The 25,748-nt window shown below is 51.9% G+C and overlaps 1 protein-coding gene across 1 annotated transcript in view; it reads left to right on the top strand.

The window, feature by feature from the left end:
- TCF3 (transcription factor 3) overlaps positions 1-25,748 on the top strand; it is a 72,669-nt gene that overhangs the window by 2,122 nt on the left and 44,799 nt on the right. The window contains exon 2 of the mRNA XM_084276188.1: positions 5,098-5,170. Within this exon, the coding sequence (XP_084132314.1) occupies positions 5,098-5,170 (73 nt within the window). The remainder of the gene's footprint in view (positions 1-5,097; positions 5,171-25,748) is intronic.

The raw sequence follows: 25,748 nt of genomic DNA, 5'->3' as shown, positions 1-25,748 counted from the left end.
GCCATTTGCCAGCAGCGATTCGAAGACGTTCCCTCCAGGAGAAGTTGGTCCATGGGCTCCAAGACAGGCTGGGTTTAAGCCAGATCTATTTCACAAACCCTCATCTCGGCACACCCTTCTCCTGAGTGTGCATAAAGGGAATATTAACAACTCTCCTGAAGGGTGAGTAGCTACAACGGAAAGCTCTGTAGCTAGTAGACGGTACTCAGCCTGGTGTTGAGAGCTTGTTGTGCATAGCGTGGGTCTATCGATGAGGCTGCTCTGTGGGTTGCACTCTCTGTGTTGTTGGGACAGGGGCTTTTTGACCCCAAAGCTTGCCCTTTCAAGTATGTTCATATTTTTTTTCCAACTAAGCAGGAGTGGAGCATCGTTTTGCTAATCCTCTCCAGTAGAGTAGATGGGAGGGAAGATGAGATTCAGAGCAGCTGGAGGCATTTGCTTCAGATCACTATTTCAATTCCTTTTTTTCTAGGGACTGTATGTTTAACCCAGTCTTCTGTGGTCCAGCTCTGTGCTGTGTTTTGCTGTGCAGTGAATGAATTTAAGGTCCATCCCTAACTGGGCTGCATAGTCAGTTGGAGTTTGTAGGGTCAGTAAACGGCAGGGTTGTGTGAAGTGATATAAACTGGGTCCTGAAAAGAGACTTGTGCCTTCTTTAATAAATAGACGTGGTAGTTATTGAGCTGCAGAGCGCTCTTCCACAGTGCTGTGCCAGTGTAATTTGCCAATAAGGGTGAAAATCAAAGGAAATCTGTAATGTGCATCTAAGTGAGCCAGAGCCAAACACCCGGCTATGCAGTCTGAGCGCTGCTTTGGGGTGTGCATGACAGCGTGCTTACCTCTGCCTCTGAACAAATTGCCTTTTATAATTGCCCCAAAGTACAGGTAATTTGTAAGCTTTCTTTCACCACCGCTCCCTGGCAGTAGTCCAGGGCTTGCAAATCTGGAGGAGAGCTTTCGAGAAAGCATCCTGCCTATAGATGGAAATTGCTGGCTTAACCTATTTTGGGGTTTTGGTGCGTTCTCCTTTGGCCTGTGGCTGCCAGGCTTTGGGTTCAACCCCGCTGGCACAGGCTGTGTAGGGCAAGGAGCTGCCCTCGGTCTGTGCTGCTGGGAGATGCTGGGCTGTGAGGATTCACTGCGGTTATCCCGGGCGGCATCTCAGCTGTGGCACGCTGCCGGTGTTGGAAGGTGCAGGCAGGTGTCCCAGCCAGGCTGGGGTGCTTAGAGGGCAGGGACACCCCATGGCACAGAGAGAGCTGGGATGGAGCAGCCCAGGCGGGCACACAGACGGGGGTGGGGGCCTGTCCGTGCCACAGAGCGCGCCTGCCAAGCTAGATAGTAGCAGGCGGCTGCGTGCCAGGCTAGGTCTCTGGCAGAAGTGAAATGCTGTTAACAGCCATGATTATTAGCAGAGTATTAACCATATGCTGCGGGGATGCTAGTTGTCAGTGTGGGTTTCTAGTTGGGTGAGACGTTGCAGGGTAGGCAGGGGCTTGAGCAGTCGCATAGGACCTGCCGTCTGATTCCTCCCCAAGCAACTGCTCTCATGTCGTGCCAACCCTCGTGGCTCCAGCCATCGAACTGGGGGCGAAAGCCAAGCTGTTAGCAGGAAGCAGAGCTCGAGCAGACTCCTCCTGCCCTCTTGCCATTGCTGTTTTCTGACACGCTGGAGGATGCTGCAGCCGTGCCCTGCTCCAGCCAAGGCGCGATGCCTGTGTTTCCATGATAAAACTCTTTGCTTTGGTTTAGAGTAAAGCAGTTGTAAAGTTTGACTTTACACTGCAGTGGACGTTTGGGGCTGTAGTCAGGAAGGTCTCTCTTAAATGAACACGTATAAAATATCCTGCTGGCAGTGCTTATTGAGTTGAATTCCCTTTTCTCCCTGAATTAACAGCTGGATATTTTCCACGCTGCAAAACAGATTTCAGGTTCTGAGCTCGGGTCTGAGGTTGGTTCAGTCTGTGAGTTTGCAAGGTGGAAGAGTGAAGGAAGTGAAAACAGCTATTTAATGTGAAAACACTGTTGCACTGGTAGAAATAAAAGAAATGTTGCTTGATATTGTTATTTCTGTCTGGCAAATTCCCTGCCCTGCTTAGGAGCTCGGTGTTGAAAGCCTGGGGTCTTTTGGCTGTACCCTTCCTGGCAGTGGTGCCAGCCTTTGGATCTCCCCATGCGCTGGATTTGCATCTTTTAACCTTGGAAAAATGGAGGGAGAGTAAATTCTTAGGGAGGGGTGGCAGTCAAGCTGTGGGGGGGTACACAGAAGTTGTTGTCAGCTGTCAGGGGGGCTGGAAATCGGACTTGAGAAACCAAAGGCAGTGGCTTAAGATGGGTGATTTTACATAACCGTTTAAATCTACATTATTCAAATCCAACAAAGGCCAAGTAATGACCCAATTACAGTTCCTCAGACGCTGGGTCCCTTCGATGCCTGGGTCCCCCTGATACATGCCAGTTCTGTCTCCTCCCCCCACCACTCCCCCGTTTATTTTTAAAGCAGCATTTAGAAGCAGAAAGGAAATTTGCAGTGGGTGGGTGAACTTGAGCCTGTGAGCGACATATGCCAGCGAAGGCAGCGGGTACTTCATGTATGACTTGCACTGGGCTCCTCCAGGCAGCGCAACCCGTCGGCTTCAGCCCACACCACAGTGGAAAAACAAGCTGGCAGCAAGAAAAAAAACAAAAACCAAAACCAACCCAAAACGTTTCCTGGAGTTGACAAGCGATAAGTGTGTTTGGAGGCTGTACTGGGTACCCCGGGGTTCCCCCAGTCTCCTCCATCACACTGCTTTAGCATCCTCGCTCACTTGGGTGTAGAAAGGGGTCCGTGACTCCTTAATCCCTTGGGGAAGGAGAGCAGGAAGGTGTTGCATCAGGCTGAAAATACCTCTCTGAGCAGGCAAAGCCAGGGGGAGAGGTGGAGAGGGCATCCCCAGTCAGGCTGGGTGCGGGGGCGTGCTGGGGATTACCGAGCGCGGGGGCGGGAGGCGGAGGGGGGGGGACGGTGACACGGGGACACGCCACCTCTTTGAGAAGTAGAAGGTGCTGGTTGCACAATGGAAGAAGGCTGTTCATTTTCTCCACTCCTGTTTGCTGCTCAAACCCTGGGTTTTTCAGCATCAGCAAGTATTAAGCAGAAATGCTCATGAAAAAGAGCTGATTTTGTTGTTGTTGCTGCGTTTTGCTGCTCGATACCGTTAGGTTCGTGCATCCCATCCCCCTGCTTGCACATGCAGAACTGCCTCTTGCCACTTGGAAAGGGGGTTTCTAACCACTTCACTTAATCTTCTTCCCTACCTTAAGAGGAGGGAGCGAGCAGAGGCCGTGTGAGATCAGCTGTGTAAATTCCATTTTTAGTAATTTTGGAGATCTTGCAGGAAACAGCGCTGCTCTGCAAGGGGGTGGGGGGACACACACGCTCAGGAGAAACCTGTAGCCATGCAGAGGAAGGTGGGCTGTGAGCCTTCGGTGTCCTCAGGGTTTGTTTTTGTTTTCTGGCCTGAGGAAACATGATGTATCTGATGATGGGGCCGCTAGCCCACCCCAAGGTGACTCTGGAGCCCACCCTGGGGTGCCCCTGGGTGTGTAGGTCCAGCGTCTTTCCCTGCAAGGCTGCACGTAGGAGGGTGCAAGGAGAGGGGAGGGGGGTTCACTGGTGTGATCCCTCAGGAAGGCAGAAGGGCTTGTCCACACCTGGTCTGCACATGCTGCTTCACCTCCATGTAAATACAGGTCCGGGAGGCATCCGCACTGCGTGTGTGTATGGACGAGCCCAAATCTCTGTTCTGTTTCTGAATGGCAGTTGGTTCCTTAACTGCTCCCTTTGCATCTCCACCACATTTAACTGTTTTGTTGGGTTAGTTTTTTTTAATTCCCCAGCATTTGTAAAAACAAAGCTGGGCAGACAGTTTTGTACAAAGGAATGTCTCTGACCACAGCCAGACATCAGCTATGTCAGGGCATGAAGTGCTGCCTTTCTGTAGGCTCTTGTGCCATTGCATTGTTTAATCTTCAAAGCATTAAACTTTTGAGTTACTCAGACATTGCAAAGCTAAAAATAATAAAAATTCAAATGACTTGGTGGTGAAAGTATCTTGAGTTGAGTAGTAAAAGGATATTAAAATGTTAATTCACTAAGTGTTTTCCCACCGGTTGTTTTATTGGCTGAGCTCTGTTTGCGTGGAGCAGAATTAGTTCTCTGCTGCACACAGGTGCATTTAAATTTTTAAATAACAGCTTCTGAACCCCTCCCAACTTATATTACAAATATTTATGCAGGTTAGCTGATGAGGTATGCAGTATTTTTGAGGAAGCTCTCTGGCAGGAGATCAGCAGTGATACTGAAGCTGTGGCAGTATAGCAAACAAGTAGCTGGAGTGACCGATGCTGTAAAGTACGCTCGTTAATCTGCCTAATCCTGAGTTAAATACCTTTGTCCTTGGAGCAGCTTCTCCCAACCAAAGGCAGGGCTGTGTTAGGTCACTAGCACTGCCAGAGCCCCTGAAGCACCGGGGATGGTGGGAGCAGCGCTGTGACTCTTCCTGTGCTGCCAATGTTGAGCATCACCAGTGTGTGTGGTTTAGTCATCCCTGCCCACGGACCGGTCTGGGAGTGTGGGAGATGCAGGATGAGACTTGGGGAGCGCTGGGGTGTTAAGGGATGAAACAAGCTCTGCTGGGTGCTGCGGTCCCGGTGCGGTGCTGTCGTTTTCCAGCTCCCTTTTTATGAATGGAGTTGGCCCCATGGGCACCCGCTACTCTGGGCCTCAGTGAATAAGTTGGGGAAGAGACTATTGCTTTTGACCACAGCAGTGATGCTTCTTGGACAGTTTTCAGTTGCATGGAAGGAGCCAGACACGCTGTATACACAGGAGAAGTTTACACACGGAGGAATGTGTGTGTATGTTAGCGCACAGCTGCGCTGCTCTCCCGTCCCTCCTGCAGCTGAGCTGTGTAGCAGGGACACAAGGAGAGGAAAAAAGTGCTCCACTTCCCCCCTTTCCTCCCCCTTGCCTGCCCAATTTGACCCCCTTTGCAGCAGCACAGCAAAACTTAACATACTGAAACCTTTTTCTCTCTCATCTTGTTTTTCTAGATGTTTCCCCTGCCAGTGGCTAATGGAAAAAACAGACCCACGACCCTAGCAAGCACTCAGTTTGGAGGATCAGGTACTGTCATCTCAATTTCTTTTCTGTTCTTTTTTTTTGTTTCTTGCAATAAATTTATATTTGCTTCCAGAGACCCAGGCAGAGGGGTTTCTGTAGTTTTGTGTGGTGTTTATTTTTCTGGTGATGGTCTGCTGCTATTTCTCTGGATGTTTTTCTTGTTGCTCCGTTGTGTCCCTGAGCAGGCAAAGCTGCTCTTGCTGATTTGTCTTCAGTTAAGAAGTCACTACCTGCAATGGAGGTTGTTGTCTCACTGCTCTGATTGAAGCAGCCTGAGAGCAGACAGTTGGTGCTGTTCTCTTAAGCTGCTTTGACCAACACGTGTCTGCAGACCTATGCCCTGGAAGACTTTTGCCCTGTGTCACTAAGAAGACATGGTGGTGGTTAATTCCTGGGGCTCAGCTGCCCAGAGGGAGACTCCTCCAGTGCTGTTTGGGTGTCTGCTCCATTCAGCAGCTCCCTGTGGTTGGATGGGATCTTGGCATTCCCGAAGGGACCTTTGCAGAGCCCTCCTGGGCAGATGCCTTCAGGCAGCACGGCCACCCCAGCGAGGCAGGCAGCAAGGTTGGTTGGAGCTCTTTCAGCTGGGCCCCGCTGAGGTTTTGGGGTGCTCTCCAGCAGAGAGCCTGTCCTGCCTTGCTGCAGTGCCCCCAAAGCCACCAGTTGGCCCTGGAGCACTGAATGGCCGAATCTCTGCTGGCCAAGATGCGGAGGAGGATGCGGGGTGCCACCATCGAGGGGCTGTGGCACCAGGGGGTCTGTGGGTGGTCTGGCTGTGAAAGGGGACTCTGAAAGGTGTGGAGCTTTGTGTGTCTCACTGGAAAACGCTGGGCTGGTTATTTGAGGCTGAAGCCAGGCAGACGGTGCAGTGCTGTGCCTGGGGAAGCTCCTCTGTGCAGAGCTTGCTGCAGCCCCTGGGCATGCAGGAAGTTCAGTTAATTCATCCTTCTTGCTGACATTTTGTGGATGGTTAAAACTTGACCTACCTTTGGCCGACTCAAGCTGTCCAGGGAAGCTCCTGGCCATGTGGAATGGCTGTGCACCAACACTGGGAGACATCCCAGAGACCAGGATGGGATTTCCAGATAGCAGCTCTGTTGCTGCAGCGTGCTGTGGGGCAGCTCATGGGGAGACATGCCGAAGAGGGGTGGGAGAGGTGTGCTCTGCCCTGCCTCTACCCTTTTTGGCCAGGAAAATCTGATGCTTTCAGATTGGGTTGTTTAGCTGCATGTCAGGATGGGTTTGAACAAACATTTTTACAGGGAGGGAAGCTGCTGAGTGGGTGCTGGAGGAAATCTGAGAGGGGAAAGAAAACTTTTGGGGTTAACCCAGATGGAAACTGATCTCTGCAGCGAGTGTTCCTGGTTGTGACTTCTGCTGTTAAAATAATCCACAAGAGATGTGCTGCATGCTAGTGAGAGAATAGTAATGGAGCAGCTCCCATTAATTGGTTTCCTGCTCAGAGGCTGGCTTGGCTGCTGGGTTTGTAGTGCTGGCCAGCGGGGAGGGGGCTCTGCAGTACAGTCGGCACAGTGACCGGACCCCCCTCTGCTTGGCTGGGCAGCAGCTGAAATCTTTTATTCTAACCCCCCCTTTTCTTTTGGGTGAGTGAAAGGTAATGTTGACACCACCCTTCCTCTGGGCTGCTGCTTTTTGAGTCTGGCTGTGAGCAGTTCATAAAAACAGAGGGCTGATGTTATACAACTGCACCGAAGGCAATTGCACAATCGCTGCTGTCCCGGTGTCGGGGCTCTGCGGCAGCTCTGTCACCCTGCTGTGTGCATCCTGGGCTTGAAATGCAGCTCAGGGCTTGGTTCAGGGGGAAGTCTTTTGCTCCAGAAGTGGAGTTACCCCTCAGCCAGTCTCTTTAGCCTCACCTTTATGTGTTCCATTTGCATGTTAACTTTGTGATTTCTCTCTGGTCCTGAATGTTTGACAATTGGTGTTTTGCTGGAGAGGTGAATAGCTGCTGTGAGATGTTGAGGAGGTGTGCCATGTGTAGGGGTGCACTGCATCTCTTAGAAGGATCCAAGGTGTCTTAAACTAGGTCATAGATTCTGGCGAGTGGTTGCTTTCATAGTTTGTTGGTGTTGGTTTCCTTAATTCACGGCAAGGTACAATCAGATACTAGTTCATCCCCACAGGCACAACCAACCATCCAGCTCCAAATTTGATTTGAAGTCAAGTTGTCACCACTCTTGATGTGGTCAGAGGGTGGAAGAGCAGATCATCCTTGGATTTGGGGTTGCTGAAGGAGCAGGGTTCCTTACAGCCATGCTGTACTCTGGACCTAGAGATTAGCTCCCTAAATCATCTTGACTTGCAGGAAGGCCTGGGCTTCATCTTTAAGTGCTTCATGTTTTTCAAGGATAATAAACTGCTGCCATCTTACATGCCACACAGATGGGTGTTTCCTACTTCTGCTCGCCCTTGGACATGTGAATTTGTGGCCTCCCACTTTTCCCCAAGGAAGAGAGAGATGAAATGGTGGGGCAGTATGTAGTTTTTGTTTTGCCCCCCTCTGAAGGGGGCAGAGCTGTTAGCCTGAGGCTCCTTCCTCCCCACAGCAAGTCGGGAGCGAAGGGGGCGAAGCGGTGATGCTGCTGACCCCCACTTGCCATGATGAGGTTTTTACTTCCAGCTGGTTAAATAAGGTTATGCAGCTGTTTGAAACAGTGCTACTAGAAAACTGCAGTGATAAAACTGCCCCAAACTCAAATCCTTTTCAAGTCCCAATTAATAATTGCCCTGGCCAAGCTGCTGCTGCTTGTGTGGGCAGCCCCTTCGCAAAGGGGAACGTGTTTCTCTCTCCCGGGCCAGAAAATTTCCAAGTGTTAATGCAAGCCCTCCAGCTTTGAGATCCCTTTGCTTTTATATTCTTCTCCTGCTTTTATTTTAAGCTCTGCCACTGTTTCCCTCATTTCTGTCCTTAAATGCACCGGGGAGGAACTGGTTTAGCTCCCCCCACCGCATGGACAATTCAGCACCTCCGCTTTGCCTTTTCTTGGCAAGGCGAAACCCAACAATTGCTACTAGGATGGAGCTGACGTCATGCAGCCTGTGTCTGCAGCATTTATAGCACATATAGGTCACCGCGGGAAGTTGGTCTTCCTGGGGCTTTGAGCCACAAGTAGTGTTTTCCAGCCTGAGTCGTGTCGTTTTGCCACTGGTATCTTTTATTTCAGGCAGGATAACTCAGCGTGTGCCTATTGTCCTGGTCCTAGAAGGCTGCGGTGTCGTCGTCCCCTTGCCAAATTGTTTGTTTATTATTTGCAGTAGCAAAACATCTAAAACTGTGTCCTCCTTCCCCCCCCCCACACCCCCTCCCATGTCATAGTTCATAAATGACTAATCTGATCAGAAACGAGCTCCCTCTCAGCGCACTCAATTAAACTGTGCCTCTAGCAGAAAGCTGTGCGTGCTGAATTTCACATGGAAATAACCATTTTGAATTGACACTAAGGCAGGAGGAGTGGCAGGAGGCAAAGGAGTTGCATTGTCTCTTCCCAGCCCTGGCAGTGGCATTGCCACCATGGCATGGGGCTGTGCCAGGGCTGTCACCTCACGGCTGCTTGAGTTTTCGGCAGGGTCTGTGTGTGTCAGCTGTACCTTTGCTTTCACAGAAGCAGAAGGGTTAGAAGGGACCTCCAGAGCTCATCAGGTCCAACCCCCTGCCAAAGCAGCTCCCTGGGACAGGTCACACAGGTCGGTGTCCAGACGGGGCTGGAATCTCTCCAGAGAAGGAGACTCCACACCCCCTGGGCAGCCTGTCCCAGGGCTCCCTCACCCTCCCTGGGGAAAAGTTCTTCCTCTGCTCTAACTTGCAGCCATTGCCCCTTGTCCTGTCCCCACAGACACTGAAAAGGGGCTGCCCATTCCCCCCTGCATCCCATACTGAAGATACTGATAAACATTAATAAGGTCCCCCCTTGTTTTCTTTCCTCCAGGCTGAACAGCCCCAGCTCACTCAGCCTTTCCTCACAGGGGAGATGCTCCAGGCCCTTCTCTGGACTCTTTCCAGGAGATCCCTGGCTTTTTTATCCCAGGGAGCCCAGAACTGGACACAACACTCTAGGTGGGGCCTGAGCAGGGCAGAGCAGAGGGGGAGGATCCCCTCCTTTGACCTGCTGGCCAAACTCCTCTTGATGCACCCCAGGATCTTTGGTGAATGGGTCCAAGCTCTGAATCAAACCCAGGGATGTGGTTGTGTGAGGTAACGTGGCTCCTGAGCAGCGCTGTGCATCCCCAGTGACCATGGAGGGGGTGCAAGCGCCTCCCCTTCGCATCCGAAATGGTGTGTGATGCCAGGTTTGTGCCCCATTGAAACAGGAGCCCAGGCAGTCTGGGCTCACAACAGATTCTGCTCACAACAAACACAAATTCTGCTTAAAAATCAGTGCTATTTATTTTTTCTTTTCCCCTTTTGAGTAAGTGAATTCACCGTTAAATGTCTCTTCCCTACTTGCTTTGTGCTGAGGGGAGTTCCCTTTGCTTGGGACCTGGTTGGTGGGTTTGGAGGGGACAGTCCCCTCCTGGGCTCTGCTGGGATTCCACCCCAAAAATTTGCTTGATGCTTTATTTTTTTTTTCCTAGTGAGATGGTGCGATGGGGCTCATTGTTGAGGGGAATTGCTTTGATCAGGGCAAGCTGATGAAACATTTGAAGCTGGCTAACCAGGGAGTTTTTCAAAGAGCTACAAGCTGGTGCATGTAACAAATTTTAAGTTATAGCCTGCTGAACAAAGTCAGCGCGTTCTCCCTGGAGGTGGGTGAGTCTGTATCCCCTTTGAAAAGCCTGCTTTAAACAGCATTCAGATGTGGATACCTGTGGCAACAGCGCTGAAAGCAGTAAATCCTCTCGGAGACAGGGTTGTTGTCTCTTTAATCGGTGCTATGGGTGAGCTGTTTGAAGATTTAATTACTCCTAGGTGGGGAGGAAAGGGGCTGATGGCTGGGCTCTGCTTTGCTTGTGGAGTGGCTGGCTGGGCGCTTTGCAGTAAAAGCATCTTTAAGTTAGAGAGCTGCTTGTTTCTGTCACCGTGCTGTCAGCGATTGGGTTTCGGGCTGCAGAATAGCATTCACAACTATTTACCACAGTGAGGAAAGCAGGAGCTTTTATTAGTAAGGATGTATCACGTTTTCCTACTAACTGCCTCTAGTTCCCACATGTTTTGCTCATGCTCAAGTGGGAGTGATGGGCTTCGCTTGCTATTTTGATAGATGATGAAAGGCAGCCATGAGGTGTGCAATATGTGACTTGATACTTAAAACTGGCACTTTCCATTCCAGTGTGTGCTTCAGGCTGCTTGTTTATGTTGCAGCCCCGTGTGTGCCCATGCAGTGGGCTTGCAAAGCTGTCACTCAACACAAAGCCACCACCACCAAAAAGAAGTCAAAAGCAGAGAAATTTAACTTGCCTGTTGGTGGGATTGTGTGTTACCAAGGAAAAAGTACTTTTTAGCCATTATTAAAGGAGGGAAAAACAAAAAGAAAGCCTTTCCATGGACAAGTCCTGCTTACAAAGCTGTGAGGTTTGGTTAGCCTGGGACAGAGATCAAGACAACCCCTGGAGCCCTGCTCTCCACACCCCTGGAGTGTTTCCATCCCTGCTGCTGGCAGAGCCGGCTCCCAGGGTGTAGGAGGATGCTGCCGGCGTGCTGAGGGTATTGCAGGGAAACACCCTGGGTGCTGCAGTCCCAACCTTTCCAGTAACAAAGCCTGGAGGACTTTCAACGAAGTTTGTCTCCCACGTGCTGGTCAGGTGTGTTAAACAGCTTTCTGCTTTGTTTTTGTCTCTGCCTTGGGGAAGCTCCTGTTCTCCTTCCTCTGTTCTCCTTCCTCTCCTCTTTCTGCTCCGTGTTCTTCCCGTCCCATTAAGCAGGATGGGGAACGCAGGGTTGGGAAGAAAAGGGCCCACAAGGTGGGGGCAGGGAGCACGGATTTGGCAGGAAATAGCAAGTGGGGGGGAACAAATGGCAGGGGAAGATCTTCACGCCTGTCTCCCTTCATCCAGGGTCACGCCCCAGTTGCATCTCTGATCCTTGTGTCCCTGGGGTGTGTGTTCCTGCTCCCAGGGCTTCCCCACCTCGGCAGCTGCTTCTCCTCTGCTTTTGCACTGAGGTTGACACACAAAGGCCTTTCTTACCTCTCTTCAAATGTATTTTCTTTCCCTGAAATTTTCTGGTGAGGCTGACAGTGAGGGTATCCTGCCAGAGGCATGGCTGCTTGCTAACGGGCACGAGCTGAGAAGAACAAGAACAGGGTGACCATGCTGTTGGGGTGGTGGGGATGCTCTGCCAGCAGCTTAGTGCTTCTCCAGCCATTGGGGAGAGGCAAATAGAGCCTGGTCCTTCTCTTGGTGTGGGTTTGACTTCAGGAGGTGAAGGGATCCACGCCTTCACAGGAGAGGTGGTGTTGGCTGGTTTTAGTTTGTTTTTTTGGAGAGCTTTTTTTGGTTCTTCTCCCACCAAGTAATAAGAAGTTATTTCCCAGGGGAGAGTCTCCTGGTTGGATTTGAGGTTTTAATCTAGGAAGGAGCACGGGGGATGTCAGGGGTGCAAGAGGGCCAATGCTGTACTGAGGTAAGTGACAGCTTTTGTTTAGAACCTGCAGATTTGATGCAGACCTGGTTTCAGCACAGTTTTAACTTTCCCAAGAGAGCTAGAGCAGTCCAGCCATCTCCTCCTGACAGAGCTTTGTGCTTCCCGAGGCGAGGCAGTTCGGTACCAGCGGATCTGATCCTGCCTGAGGGATTTTGAGGAGATGAGTGTATCTTATGTAAAAATCACGTGCCTTGCCTGGATTAAAGCTGACATGAAGCTGGGCTGGGAGTGAACCTCCTGTGTTCCACGAGGACATGTACAAGCTCAAACACCCCCTCTCCTTCTAATAAGAGGAGCCAGTTGTGTTACAGCTTCTGTGCCTCTTGTCGTCGCCTCGTTAGTCCGTGCTGCTGCCTTCAGTTGAGGGCTGAGGTCTCATTCCAAACGATGCTCTGGAGGGCACTGGGATGCAACAGCTCTGCCTCAGCCCAGCTCACATCCTGCCTGTGTTGGTGTGGGGCTGCGATTTGAATTGTTCGCCTTTGGCTCAGCATCCCAGCTCAAGGCCTTACATGCTTGTTGTGCCCTTTCCAGAGGGGAGAGATGGCTTTGGAAAGGGCCCAGCAGGTCTGGCAAGCGTTTCTGCTGGACCTCACTGCTGCTAATTTCACATTCTGCATGCTCTGTAGGGTGCCCTTCCCCAGCACGTGTCTTGCGTGTGACCAGTCACTCTGCCTATTGCATCTCCCTTGTTAATGCTTATAGGCAGGGAAATCCCAATTGGAATTTTAATTCTATTTTAAGTTTAGTTTGAGACAACGAATGGGTGTCTTAAGGGCATGGATTTAATGCATGGTGCCAGTTTATTACTCAGGATGGCCTCATCTTTTACCTGGCACTGTGCTCTCCGGTGAAGGATGCTATAAATGCATCATCTCTGCTCATTAGTGCCCAAAATCCCTGGTAAAGGTGATACTTTTGAGTCTCTTCTAACACAAGAGCAGGCTCTGAACACAACTGGATAATGATGTTACTCACAAGTGACATTTTTACAAGTGAGATGATGGTGATCTGCCACTTTAGCTGAAGAGGGGAATGTTGCCACAAGCCTTGCCATGCTCATCAGAGTGAAGTCAGGAGCATCTCTGTTTCCCAAACGCTTTGAGCCACACAGCTGAGAGCATGAGAAGAGACTGTCAGCTAAACTGAAGGGCAGGTGAAATGCTCTCCAGAAACACGACATCCCCTCATGGATGAGGCTGATGCGAGATGATTGTTTGAATCACAGAACATTAGGAGTTGGAAGGGACCTTGAAAGATCATCTTGTTCAACCCCTCTGCCAGAGCAGGATCACCCAGACTAAATTGCACAGGAACCCATCCAGGTGGGGTTTGAATGTCTCTCAGTATGTGCTGTGATGCCCTGAGCCCAGCTGGGACTGGCATCACATGGACAGGGAAAACAAACTGCCAAAGGCTTTGCCTAGAGATGTATTCCCTTCCCTCCTTGCTGGCCCTGTCTTTATTCACAGAGCTCCAAGCCTGAGTGCTCACATCCCAAGTGCTGTGCCCATCCTTTCCAGCTATCTCACTGATGGGGCTGATCTGCCCATGGGTTGAGAGCTGAGCTGGTGTGGCTGGGTCAGCTGGAACCTGAGCCCAAAAAACCCACTGTGCTCCTGGGTTTGGTACCTCTCCCCTGCAGCGCAGGGGTGGCAGTGCAGGTAAACCCCAGGTCGCTGATTGCTGGCTGTTATTTCATTCTTTTCTTTTCCTTGGTGCTTCTGCTCAGCCTGTTTTACCTGCTCTGGATGCAGGAGCAGAGGGGTTCTCCCGCCTGCGCGCTGGCGGGTGCCCAGCACCCTCTCTGTCGCTGCCGAGCGCTGGGCCAGAGGTGGATGTGAGGCTGATGCAGCTGTCTCAGTTATTTCAAAAAGTTTGCCCACATCTGCCTCTTGGATTCCTGGCTGCATGGGTTGGGATTATCCTGCCCTCTCCCAGCGCCTCCAAATAGCTGACAAATCCCAGGAGCAGAGAAAGGGGGTGGCAGCCCACAGGCTCCAGTGAGGAGCACCCACTTGTCTGCTGTCCCTGTGCAGTGCTGCAGGCTGGGGGAGACTGGCTGGAGAGCTGTCAGGCAGAGAAGGACCTGGGGGTGCTGGGTGACTGCAGGCTGAATATGAGCCAGCAGTGGGCCCAGGGGCCAGGAAAGCCAATGGCATCCTGGCTTGTGTCGGGAATAGTGTGGCCAGTAGGGCTGGGGAGGGGATTGTGCCCCTGGACTGGGCACTGGGGAGGCTGCACCTCAAGTGCTGGGTCCAGTTCTGGGCTTCTCACCATCAGAAGGACATTGAGGTCCTGGAGTGAGTCCAGAGAAGGGCAACCAGGCTGGGGAAGGGGCTGGAGGGCAAATCCTCTGAGGAGCAGCTGAGGGAGCTGGGGGTGTTGAGCCTGGAGAAGAGGAGGCTGAGGGGAGACCTTCTCCCCACCTCCCCTGCCCTGCCAGGAGGGTGCAGAGAGGTGGGCGATGGTCTCTTCAGCCAGGGGCCAGGAGATGGGACAAGGGGCAATGGGCTCAAGCTGCCCCAGGGCAGGGTCAGAGCAGCTGGGAGGGAAAAGTTCTTCCCTGGCAGAGTTGTCAGGGCTGGAACAGGCTGCCCAGGGAGGGTCTGAGTCCGCTTCCCTGGGGTGTTTAAAAAAGGGTAGATGAAGTGCTCAGGGATCTGGTTTAGCACAGGGTGGGAATGGTTGGACTTGATCTTAAAGGTCTTTTCCAACCTGGTGATTCTGTGACAAGGACAAGGGACAGTGTTGGGGCTGGGTGCTGGGCTTTCATCAGCACCACCCCCAGGCCACTGGCACAGCTACCTGAACCTGATCAGTTTGGAAGGTGAGGATGGGCAGCGACCTGCTTGGTGTCATGATATCATGCTGCCCTGCTAGCAGGGAGCTCAGGGGCAGCAAAATCCCCCCCAAGACAATGTGCTGGCCTGGGTGCAGGCACCTGTTGGTGACCAGTGCTGTTAGGAGAGGGGTGGCATGTAAAGAAAGTGGGGTTTTCCCAAGGGTGGTGGCAGACAGACAGCTATCAGTCAGTTGATGCCTGTGCCCCACTGGACCTTGGAGTGGGGACCAGCTGCCATGGAGAACATCTTGCTGCATGCTCTGGAGGTCCTTCTGCCAAAAGGTTCCCAAATAGTTTGCAAGTCTTGATTAGCACATTAGCTTAAACAAATTGAGTTATATATGCCACAGAGGGAAGCAAGGTACTGCACTCCTTCAGTGTTGACTTAAAGTTTAATTAATTTTGTTGCCAAATGAGGCATGAAATACAGTGTGAAATATATTGTGGTGCTGAATGCATAATTGTACAGGGGACTGGGAGCACAGCGAGCGCTGGGGATAGGAGATCACCTCAGGCAGGCTGGGGCACAGAGCTCTTGTGGCACTGCAACGTGTGCAGCTGGCGGTGGTGGGACAACTGGGCTTCCAGCCGGCAGCAGATCATGTGTGTCCCAGCAACGTCCCCAGGAGAGTAAGGACCAGACCAGTCTCTCCACCTGAAGGGTGCCATCGTGCCTGAGGGTTTCTCACTGTTTTGGAATGGGGGTTTTGTTTCTTTCATTGTTTTGGGTTGGGTTTTTTCCTCTATGGAGGATCCGATCCCTGGGCAACATTCAGACCCTGGCTCAGAAGAGCTTTGAAGCTTCTTCTGCCTGCCTTTCATCACTGGCTCCTGGGGACAAGCAATCATTGAAGTTTTTTCCCCTCCAAAAGCTCTCCCAGGTCTCTGTCCTGGTGCTCTTTGGTGACAAATGTGGTGGCATCCAGGGGATAACCTAACCTGGAAGGATGCCCAGCCAGACTCCTGCAGGACAAGCCTTGGGGAGGACACTGGCATCACCTCTCACCTTGCACAACCTGGGGACATGGGTGCCTTCGGAACCCATCGTGTGTTGGTGTGTGACAGAGTGGGGAGGTGCTGGGCCCCTTCTGCTTTCTGGGGCTTGGGGGGTTTTTTGAGTGAGGTGTTCTCTCTTCCAAAGGCTTCTTAATGCCCCGTTAACATTGTTATACAAAACAGCAGTATGCCATTTAATTAGGAGAAATACGCACTAACCTCTACCATATGTTGCTCTTCTCCTCGTATTTGCATTTGAAAGTCCAGCTGAATTTCAATGTGAAACTGGATTTTATCCAAATGATGAATGGCCTGAGAGGCTGTGGGAAGGTGGAGGTGCCTCCCTATTGCATGTGTGGGGTTTTTTTTGTTGAGCCTTTCTTTCCACCCCCCCCCCCATCCTTTTTAAAGCAAGATGCCTTTATTTCTTGTACCGCTGTTCGCACCTTTCCTCTAAAACCTGAAGTGAACTTGGCTGGCTGGGTGGTCATCCCTGCATCCTCTGAAGTACCAAAGCTCCAGCCTCCTGAAGGAGAGATCAGATATACTCCTAAACAGCATGTTTTCAGTGGCTGAGGAGATGAGCATCCCCACACTGCTGGGATTCAGCCCTGTCTGTGTAGGTTTGTAATTTCCTCCGCTGACTTCAAAGAGACTTTGGTGCCCACAGGTACCTTTCCTTTCAAACAGCGAGTCAGTGGCCCAGCCAGGTGGTCTCCAAGTCACCTGGGCCTCTGCAGCAGGAGTGCAGTGAGGGTTCTTCCCTTGGTTTTCCCAGCTTGCTGCTGGATGGAGCTTGTGCACGTGGCCCCTCGGCTCGCCTGGCACGCAGGGCTCTCTGCTAAAAGCACATTGGCTGCGGCTTCCCAGCTGGGGGGGGCTGAAGCTTTCTGGCTTTTTAGTTTGTTGGAGCAGTGGAAGCTCTGAGCTTCTTCCCAGACAGGGCTGTGGTTTCTCTGTGGCTTTTCTGGCAGCATGGGGCAGTGGTGGCATCTCACTGGTGCTTGAACTGCTGGAGGAAGAGCTGTTTTAGGAGTCGTATGGTGGCTTGGTCCCTGGCAGTGCATCCCCACAGTCCCTTAGAGCTGCATGCACTTTCCACTTGGCTGGAGGCTGGATTTTTCTCCTCCTCTGAAGTGCATTTAAACTGAATTAAGCTCTGTAACAAGCTCAGCATTATATTGCTGAGCTGGATGTGCTCACACAGCCCTGAGTGACCTTTTCCCTCACCTACCTGGCAAAAAAAAACCCCTTAAAAATCACTTCATATCCTGATTATTTCACATCCTCTGCTGAGGATCGCTTGGGTGCTGGGCTGGCTGTGGTGCTCGCAGGGGGAGCTGGTTGCCACAGGTTTCTGACTTTTGTTCTCCTTTCTCTTGGCCCCTTGGAGATCAGTTCAATCTTTAGGATAGTTTCTGTTGGGGAATTTTGTTGTGTTAATGCAGCTGAACTAATATGATTACATTTCCAGATTTGGGTAATGGAATAACAAGTCAGGAAGCTCTTTTTTCCCCTTTTTTTTAAAAAAAAAAAGAAGAAGAAAACAGAATTTATTATTTAAATACTTCCAAATTATCCAAGTCTCCAGTAGAGAGGATCTTCCTCAGTTACTCTTGGTGTGAGGGCTCCTTGCTGCTGTACGGGGCTGTGTGTGCAGCTCCCTGGGCCTGGCATGAGGGCTGCTGCACTTTGCTTCATGGTCAGTCACGGACCCAGAGCCACCCTGAGGTTGTCCTGGGCACGTTCCCAAAAAAAAGGGTCTTCCCTTCTTCATGAGAGCTCCCACACTGAAGGGGGTGTGTGTGTTACCCCAGTGCAGGGCTCGGGACAGAGACCCTTGTGCGTGTCCCCTTCCCTGGGCCAGTGTCACCAGCATCTGGAGGTGTGCTGGCTTTGCTCACCTCACTCTCAGGTTCCAGAAGGGGGATCTGGAAAAGAGTTCAGCCAAATCTGCTTGCAATGGCAACTTCCTTTCTAAAAAGAGAAGGATGTTGCGGGGTTAGTGGCTTCCCATTATTCTCCCCAATTTGAGTGCTTTCTTGCCATCGTTCCCCCAGTGTCAGGCTGTGCGGTCTGCTTTGGTTTGGAGGAGCCCTCACTGCTGCAAAAGCTGTGGCACAGGGTACCTGTGTCTTGGAGCCACGTGGGCTTTGGCTTCCCGAAGCATCAAGCCACTGCTGTCCTCCCAGGGTGGAGATACCAGGCAGTGGAGCCCCAGTACCAGCCCAGTCCCGCGCAGCGGGGCCGCGGCGTTTGCCCTTCTTTGGCTATGCTGTAAGAAGGTAATGAGTCACTTTCCCTCGAGCCGATAGTTACCCTGCTCCTGTCTTGTATTTGTGTTGTGTAGCCAGCAAGATTATTTATAACTTAGCCAGCATCCCGAGTCTATTGTTTCAGCAAAGAGCAGGAATGACTAGATGACTTCCTGAGATTTTTTTTACCACCCCCTCATTTTTTATTTTTTTAAAAATCTGCTTTTCCTTCCAAGTATTATATTCACCAGTTGGATGCTTTCCCCCCACATCTTCCCCTCCTGTTTGTGCATTTGTGCTGCTGACAATCCCACTACCGGTGTTGCTTTAACTCTAAAAACTCTCCCAGGAAAAGCTGGGGTCTGTGTCCTGGGAGGGCTGGGGCACCTTCTGATGGCACAGGTACTTCTCACTGAGCCTGGAGTTGGTTTTGCAGGCGCTGAGGGCCAAGACATGAGGCCTTGGCAATGCCGATAAGGGGAGGATGAGCAGCAGGACTTGCCTTGTGCTGTGGTCACCTCAGGACGCTGTGCAAGCCAGGTACAGGTTGGTCCAGTCCAGACCACCAGCACAGGATCATGCCTTAGCACTCCCATCCAGCCTCTCCATCGCTGTGCTGCTGAAGCTGTTAACTAGGGACATCCAGGTGTCTTCCATGGGGTGAAAGCCATTTCCATGCTGGCAGGAGTGGCATATCCAGCCCCAGAGATGTGGCAGTGGTGGGCATGGGAGAAGTGGGTCCTGAGCTCCTGTCCTAGTGCGTGCAGCTGCTTGCCTGGTGGCAGTGATCCTGTCTGGGCAGCATTTGTCCATAATCCTGGAGCTCTCCTGGTCCTTGTGCTGCTCCTCTTTTGTCCATCTGCCTGCAGTTTATTCCCTGTTGATACTGCAAGACCCAGCAGTCATTGTGGTTTTAATCAAGCCCTTCCCTGGAAATCCGTGGGTGCAAGATTTGAGAGAAGGGGCAGGGTGGGTGGTTTGGTGAACTCAGCCCATCTGAACCTTTGGGGAGGGACCTGCAGGTTGAACTGCTTTGGGAAGCAACACCCAGAGCCCCAACAGCTTGCCTGGGGCCACATTGGGTATTCTTGCTTGAAATCAGGGCGTGAGGGTTTGGTTGAGTTTGAGTTCTCCTGCCTGAGTGGGATGCTCTGAGGTGGAGCCCTGTCCTCGCTCATCCCGTTTCCTTCAGCAGCCTCTTCTCGGCTGTGATGTAACGAGCAGCCTCTGAGGTTAGAGCGGCTGCAGCCACAACCTGCCAGAGCGACCCGGGGCCGAAACAGCTGAAGAGGAAGAAGTCTTTGGTGCACTGTGGTCAGCAGAGATCCTGCAGAAGTCCTCTCGGTTTCTATTAGTTCAGAACTCAAAACTTGGTGCTCGTTTATTTTTAAGCTGCTGTTTCTAGTTGAGGTACCTGCGAGTCCTTGTTTGTCTTCTCCTGGGTGGGGAGTAAAAACTGCCTCGTAGCCCCTGGACCCAGACCCTTCCTGAGTAGGGCTGCTGGGGGGTGGTGGAAGGGGCTGGTGGTTGCCTGGCTTGTCCCTGACTCTCCCTGTGATGTTCAGGGCTAGTGGCACAGAAATGTTGGCTTTCCAAGAAGTGCCCAGGTCCATAGGGAAGCATGAAGTTGGTCCAAATGGAGCTCTGCCATACTGGAAAGCTCTGCTTGGAGTGAAAAGTGAGTCCTGAATTGTGTGCTGTGGGGCTCACACATACTCTTTGTAGCAGGGTTTGATTTTCCAGGTTTCCTGTGGCATGGGTCAGAAACAGAGGAGTGTCATGTGCGATCCTGGGCTTGGGCAAGGGGTAATGCTCTAAGAAGGGATTGGGAATGGAACTCATGTCTGGAGCTGTGAGCTCTCAGAGAACTAATGGGGTCCTCTCCAGGTTGCTTGTTGCAGGCAAAACCAGATGTCCTTTGGGACGGGCACTGAACTCACTCCTAGGTGCTGGTCTCCAAGCTTTGACAGCCCAAGCTGAGCGGTTCCAGGTCATGCAGGAGCTTGTGCATCCAAGAGGATGCTTGTGCTGGCTGCTCAGCTGCCTCCTGTGCTGCTTGTTCTTGTCCCTGCGAGGTGCTGAAGCTATTTGTCTCCCTTCTGGCTCCTTCCCATCCTAGATGCTTGGTTCCTTCAGTTTCCTCTCCTAGCAGTGATCTCTGGTGTGATTCCTGTACCATCCAGCTCCCCACAGCATTTCCCTGGAGCGGTGGGAAAAGCCAAGCCTGGGTTGGACTAAACTCCCTCTTCCTGCCACTTCTTAGGTTCCTTTCAACTGAAATGTGGAAAATAAAGCTGAGTAGAAAGGTGGGGAGCTGTGAAACCATTGCAGGACCTCTGACAGCAGGATGTGGGCCACATGGTGAGGAGACCCAGGCATGAGCATCTCCTCCATCCCTCTTCCAGCCCTTCTGGGTCAGCTCAAAAATAGAGAACAGTGCCCAGCTTGCTTTGTATTTTTAAAAAGCATTGTGGTTTTTTGTTCTGTTTTCTTTAAATAATTCTCTAAAAAGTTGAAACTGTAGGACTGGTGGTGTTTTGGGGGTTGGTTTTTGTGTTTTTTTTTACCCAAAGAAGAAAACTGAAAGGTTGGTGAGACGTTGTGGTTTGGATTGCCAGTTGTAAAGATTCCTGGGTGCTCCAGTGTGCAGAGCTTTCAGACTGGGTGAGAGCAAGTGCTTGTCCCAGAAGGTGGCTCAACAACATGTGGGTTAACAGCTGGATGTGGATCTGTCCACACAGGTATTTAAGGGATAATCTGTGTGGCTTCATATTGTACCAGGAGAGGCCATCCTGACTCTGGTCTCTGCTGCTGCATTTCCAGCTCTACCCTAACTTTTGGGCAAGTCTCTCCATATGTACAATAGCTAGAAACAGTTTGGTTCCCTGGAGAGGCTTTGAGGTTTAACATTTATAAAATGCTTTGAGATCTGCAGATAAAGGAAAGCAAGACAATAACCAGCGACCAGGGCTGTGCCAAAGAAGTGCCCTGTATCACCACAGCAGAGCCACGCAGGATTGGGTGGAGATGCCTTTTGTTAGAGGGCAAACCACCGCTCTGGAGGACGCCGTTGCTGGCTTGCTTGGGAGCCCTGCTAGCACATGGGGTGCAGCTAAGACCCCCCCCAACTCTGGCCTTTAGAAGGGCTTGTGTTAAGGAGACAACCCCAGATGGAGGCGTGTAGGTGAGTGTTTCCCCTCATGCTTCCTCTTGCCTGGGATGCTCTCAGGCTGTCCCAGAGCTCCCTGAGAGCCACCCTGGGCTGGAAGAGGCGCTGCCGGGTTGCTCTCTGGGCAGTGCATCTTAAAATCCCCTGGTAAACTTAATCCACTTCATAAACCCTGTTAACTTTCTTTTAACTGCCTTTGCATGTCCTCAGAGTGAACTCCTTTATAGTCCCCCAAACAAAGGCAGGCAGGAGTGGGCAGGGACAGAGGAACCGGGAGCTGCGCTCCTCCCCGGCGTTCCCGGGCGGGTGGGAGGAGTGTGCTGGGGCTCAGACCGCTCGGCACAGGGGTGCTGGGCTCCTCGACTGCCAGCTGCTCAATGGACATGGCATCCCAGAACAAGCTGTTTTGGGGTAGGTCTTCCTGCCAGACATCTGGCAGCACGGATTTTGTTTTTGGCAGAGGGTGGGAGGATGGAGTGTGAAGGAACAATTTTTAGCGGACGAGTTGGGAATTCTGCTCTCGAGGGATTTGGAGGCAGGTGGCAGAGAAGTCTTCAAGGATCCTTCTCTCCTCCCTGTGTTCTTGAGTACCTGCCTTTCAGTACTGCTCCACTTTTGGGCAGGAGCAGAGAATGTTAATGCTGCTTGAGGACACACGATCCTGTTCCGGGAGTGAGATGCTGGGATCTGCAAGAATAACGCTGCTTTTTCTGCTGCTTCCTTGCCTCCCCCTGTGACGTGTGTGTAAGGCCCTTCCAAGCTGTTAAAGCAAGTTGTGGCGAGTGGTATGGCAAGAGGAGGACAAGGGTATGTACTTACAGGCTGGCTCCAGTGCCCAATGGAGTTAATTGCTAGCTGAGGGTTTCTTGAGCAAGGTGGGGAGCCGTGGTTGCTGTGCCGGGAGCCAATAGCTGTTGCAGCCAGGTGGGTAACAAAACCTCTTTGTGGATTTTCTGTCCTCTACAAGGGGCTTCTGGGGTGGTTTTCATGTCACCTGGTTTTAGAAATGAACCAATGCCCAGCTCTTTGGAGATGGTCTTGCTTTGAGTGGCTCGTGAGTAGTTCTAACTTGAGAGAGAAGAAAGCAGTTTATCTGAATGGCTACAGATGGTGCCTGCTTTGAAATGAGGAGGGCTCAGGGTGGGAAACCTACAGCTTGTAGTTTTAAATGAACTTGAGCTTGTGTTGAAGTGAGGCAGCACGCTGTCTGCTTCCCCCTGGGATGCTGGGGAGCAGCCGAGGCTTTGGGATGCTGCTGAGATAAGGGGCAGTGGGCAGGATGACTAAAACTGCGCAAGCCCAGAGTTAGTTTCCCATGAGAGAGTTACACCTCCGCGCCCAAGGTCACCAGAGGCAAAGTGTGCTTCTTGTCCTGGTCAGAGCAGCAGGGGCACGAGCTGGACAGCCAAACCCTCCAGTGTGATGGTTCCTGGGCACCAGAGAGATTTACAACTGCCTAGTTTTGCTCTGGATTCTGCCTGGGCTTGGGGGGATCCAGCAGAGCAGCTGAGGCAGCTTGCATTGGAGGTTGTCCCCCCTGACCTGCTCCCTCTGCCAGAAGCACACAGGGCTCTCGCGGCGCCTCGGAGGCGAGAGGTGCGGAGCTGCGGTTTTGCAAGCAGCTGAGCTGACAATCGCTTGCTGCTGGCTGAGGTCTTCCTCTTCCCGTCCATCCTGGCCTGCCCCCGTCTTGGGGGCTTCTGGGGCATGTTGTACTCTAAATGGGGAACCGAGTTTTGTTGGGTTTCCTGCTGTCTTAACATGTTCAGCAGCCCCTGGAAAGTCCGGTGAGCCCCAGGACTCTGCTGGAGAGAAACGCAGAGTGAGAAGGGCCCTTTCCTCCCAGAGCAGCGAGTGCTGCAACCAGCTCATGACCCCAGCACAGCAGAGAACCGCAGGGAGTGTGTGCACAGCCAGTGTGGCCCAGGGTCTCCCCAGGAGCAGAGGTGGGAGCTGCCGGCAGAGCATCGCACGCTGGCGATGCCTTTGCTCCTTCACTCTTCCCTTGCAGTGCTGAGGCTTAGGAACGGCTTGGGCTTCCTTCCCTTGGTTTTTATACCTATATATTCTTTGCAGAGTCGCATTTGAAAAATGCAGCTGCTTTTCTGTGAGGCAGCAGCTTCACATCCCCAGCACACGCAGCGCTTCACCCACGTGGCTCATCTCTTGCTGTCCCGACCGCTGAGGAGCTCCAGGTTTTTAAGCTCCATTGGACAACCACAGCTTCTGCGCTGGTGGGCTGGGCACTGACACAGCTCATCTTGTTCATGGAGGGGAAAAAAACCCTCCCTCAAGCTTCTTGTAGCTCAGAACAAGCATGCTTTAAGGAAAATACCAGAGAAACTGCTTAATGGTCAGTTGTACTAGATGGCCCTGTTGGTATTCCTGATAAGAAGTGTTACTGCTCATCTAGACAAAAGCCCTGGAAAAGGAAACATCATGTAGAGGAGGCACAGACAAGATAATCTAATAGGCTGCTTTTTGTCTCCAGCTTGTTCCTCTGAATAGCACACTGCACCAATGTGAAGAGCATTTAAAGGGCTCAGAGTTGTGATGTGTGAAGCCAGGCTGGATCCCTGCACAGGTTCACAGGGCAGGGGGAGAAAATGTGAACCCCCCCCCACCCTTCCTGGTAACGCTGCATCACCCGTCTGCAACCCAATGATAGGTCCTTGCATGGCCACAATGTGAAAGATGTAAATGAGGTGAAATGTTGCTCCTTAGTGTTGTGATAGTCAGAAGAATAGAACCTGCTTGCATGAGGTCTATGTGGGGCTTCCTAGGAACTGTGTGGTGAGATTTTCTCAGGGCTTTTTGTGGTGTTCAGCATCAGAGATCAGACTGGGGAGGACCAGCTCCTGCTGACTGTCGTTAAGTGATGCTGAAGTTGCACCCAGGAAATGGTTTGAAATGTGCACGCAGGAAAACAGTGTTGGTTAGTCCTAGGAAACAGAGCAGCTACACATTGAGTGCCATCTACTGGCACCTCATCCATGGTATTGCCATGTTTGCCCTGGGACAGGGATGCAGGTCAGCAGTGGGAGCTGCCGTGGGGCTTATGGAGGGATGTCTTGGTGTGCCCAGCCTGCTGAGGAAGGGGCAGTAATGATGGGCGTCCCCTCCACTCGTTCAGAAATGTCCTCGTTGTCCAAATCAGTTGTGGTCCCACCCAGTACAGGAGGAGCCCAGAAGCTGGTTTCTGCTGAGGCTGACACATCCCAGCCTAGCTGGATGCTTCATGCCACCCCCCTGTGACTGATGTAACATGGGATGCATCCACACTGCTGTCGGCAGAAGCCGTGCCACCCTCCATCCCTGTCCTCTCCCTTGAGCTGGCCCCGGGTCTTTCTCTACTGACTGAACCAGACAAAGTGACACATTTTGCTTTTAAAACCATCCAACCCACCAGCTCCAGCCCTTAATCTCTTCCCCAGGTTTGGGCTGACACTCTGCTTGGGGGCGGGTGGCGTCTGGTTTTATGGACAAGACGCTGGAGCAACTTTTGGTGTCCTCTGGCTGACAGGATGAAAACAGGGTCTGGGAGGCTGATTAACAGCCTAAACCCACAGTGCAACACATCACTGATTTGTGCTGAGGTCAAGAGGCTGACTGAGACCTGATGGCTCTACGCCCTCCACCCTCTGTAGACCTTAAAGATGATGATTTCTTACATATTTTTTAGGTAAGCTTTTCCTGTCACTCCTCATCCCTTTGGCTGTAGAGGCATGAGGGGAACTCGGGCCATGGTGTATCTTATGCAAAGATGTGGATTCTTTGCTGGGGAAGGGACAAGTGAACATCTTGAAGTGCTTATTGAAAGAGAGAGAAGAGAGTTGTGGCTCTTGGAAATGGTGTTTCTTAGTGGCAAGTAGGTAGTACACAGCTCTTTTTAATACAGTTTAAATAATTGATGGTATATTCAATTACAGAAATATTTGGTGGAGTTCTAAATAGGTCACACCTGTCCTTAAACTGTTCTTAATGTAAATATCTCACCATGTTGTGTCACGTTGACCAAATTCTGTCAGAACTGGTGCTGGGGAGGGAAGGCTGGGCTCTACGGGCCATTATCCCCAGCAGCCTGTACCTGGTATACTGCTGGTGCTTGGCTTCACTTTAGGGATGCCTTGGGAAGTCTGGCTCGTCTATCTGGGACATGTTCAGCTACTGAAGTCTGCAGTCCTGTGGTGACAGCCCTCTAACTGGGTCTAAGCAACAGAAAGGTTGTTGTCCCTCTCTGCTCTGCCCTCATGAGGCCCCAGCTGGAGTCCTGTGTCCAGAGCTGGGGTCTGCAACACAAGAAAGATGTGGGACTGTTGGGGAGGGGTCAGAGGAGCCACAAAGATGCTCAGAGGGCTGGAGCAGCTCCCCTATGGAGAGAGGCTGAGGGAGCTGGGCTGGGTCAGCCTGGAGAAGAGAAGGCTGTGGGGGGACCTCATTGCAGCCTCCCAGTCCCTGGAGGGAGCAGAGGAACAGGAGGGGAATCAGCTTGTTCAAAGGGGAGATAATGGCAGGACAAGGGGGATGGAGTGAAGCTGAAGGAGGGGAGGGTTAGATGAGATATTAGGGGGAAGTTCTTTCCAGAGAGAGTGGTGAGGGGCTGGAAGGGGCTGCCCAGAGAGGGGGTGGGTGCCCCATCCCTGGGGTTGTTCAAGGCCAGGTTGGCTGTGGCCCTGGGCAACCTTGTGTAGCTCCAGGCCTGGAGGTTGGTGTCC

The sequence above is a fragment of the Gallinula chloropus genome (genome assembly GCF_964237585.1).
Source record: "Gallinula chloropus genome assembly, chromosome: 28".
Lineage (NCBI taxonomy): Eukaryota > Metazoa > Chordata > Aves > Gruiformes > Rallidae > Gallinula > Gallinula chloropus.
Note: the sequence above shows the minus strand (reverse complement) of the source record. Positions and strands in the feature narration are given on the sequence as shown.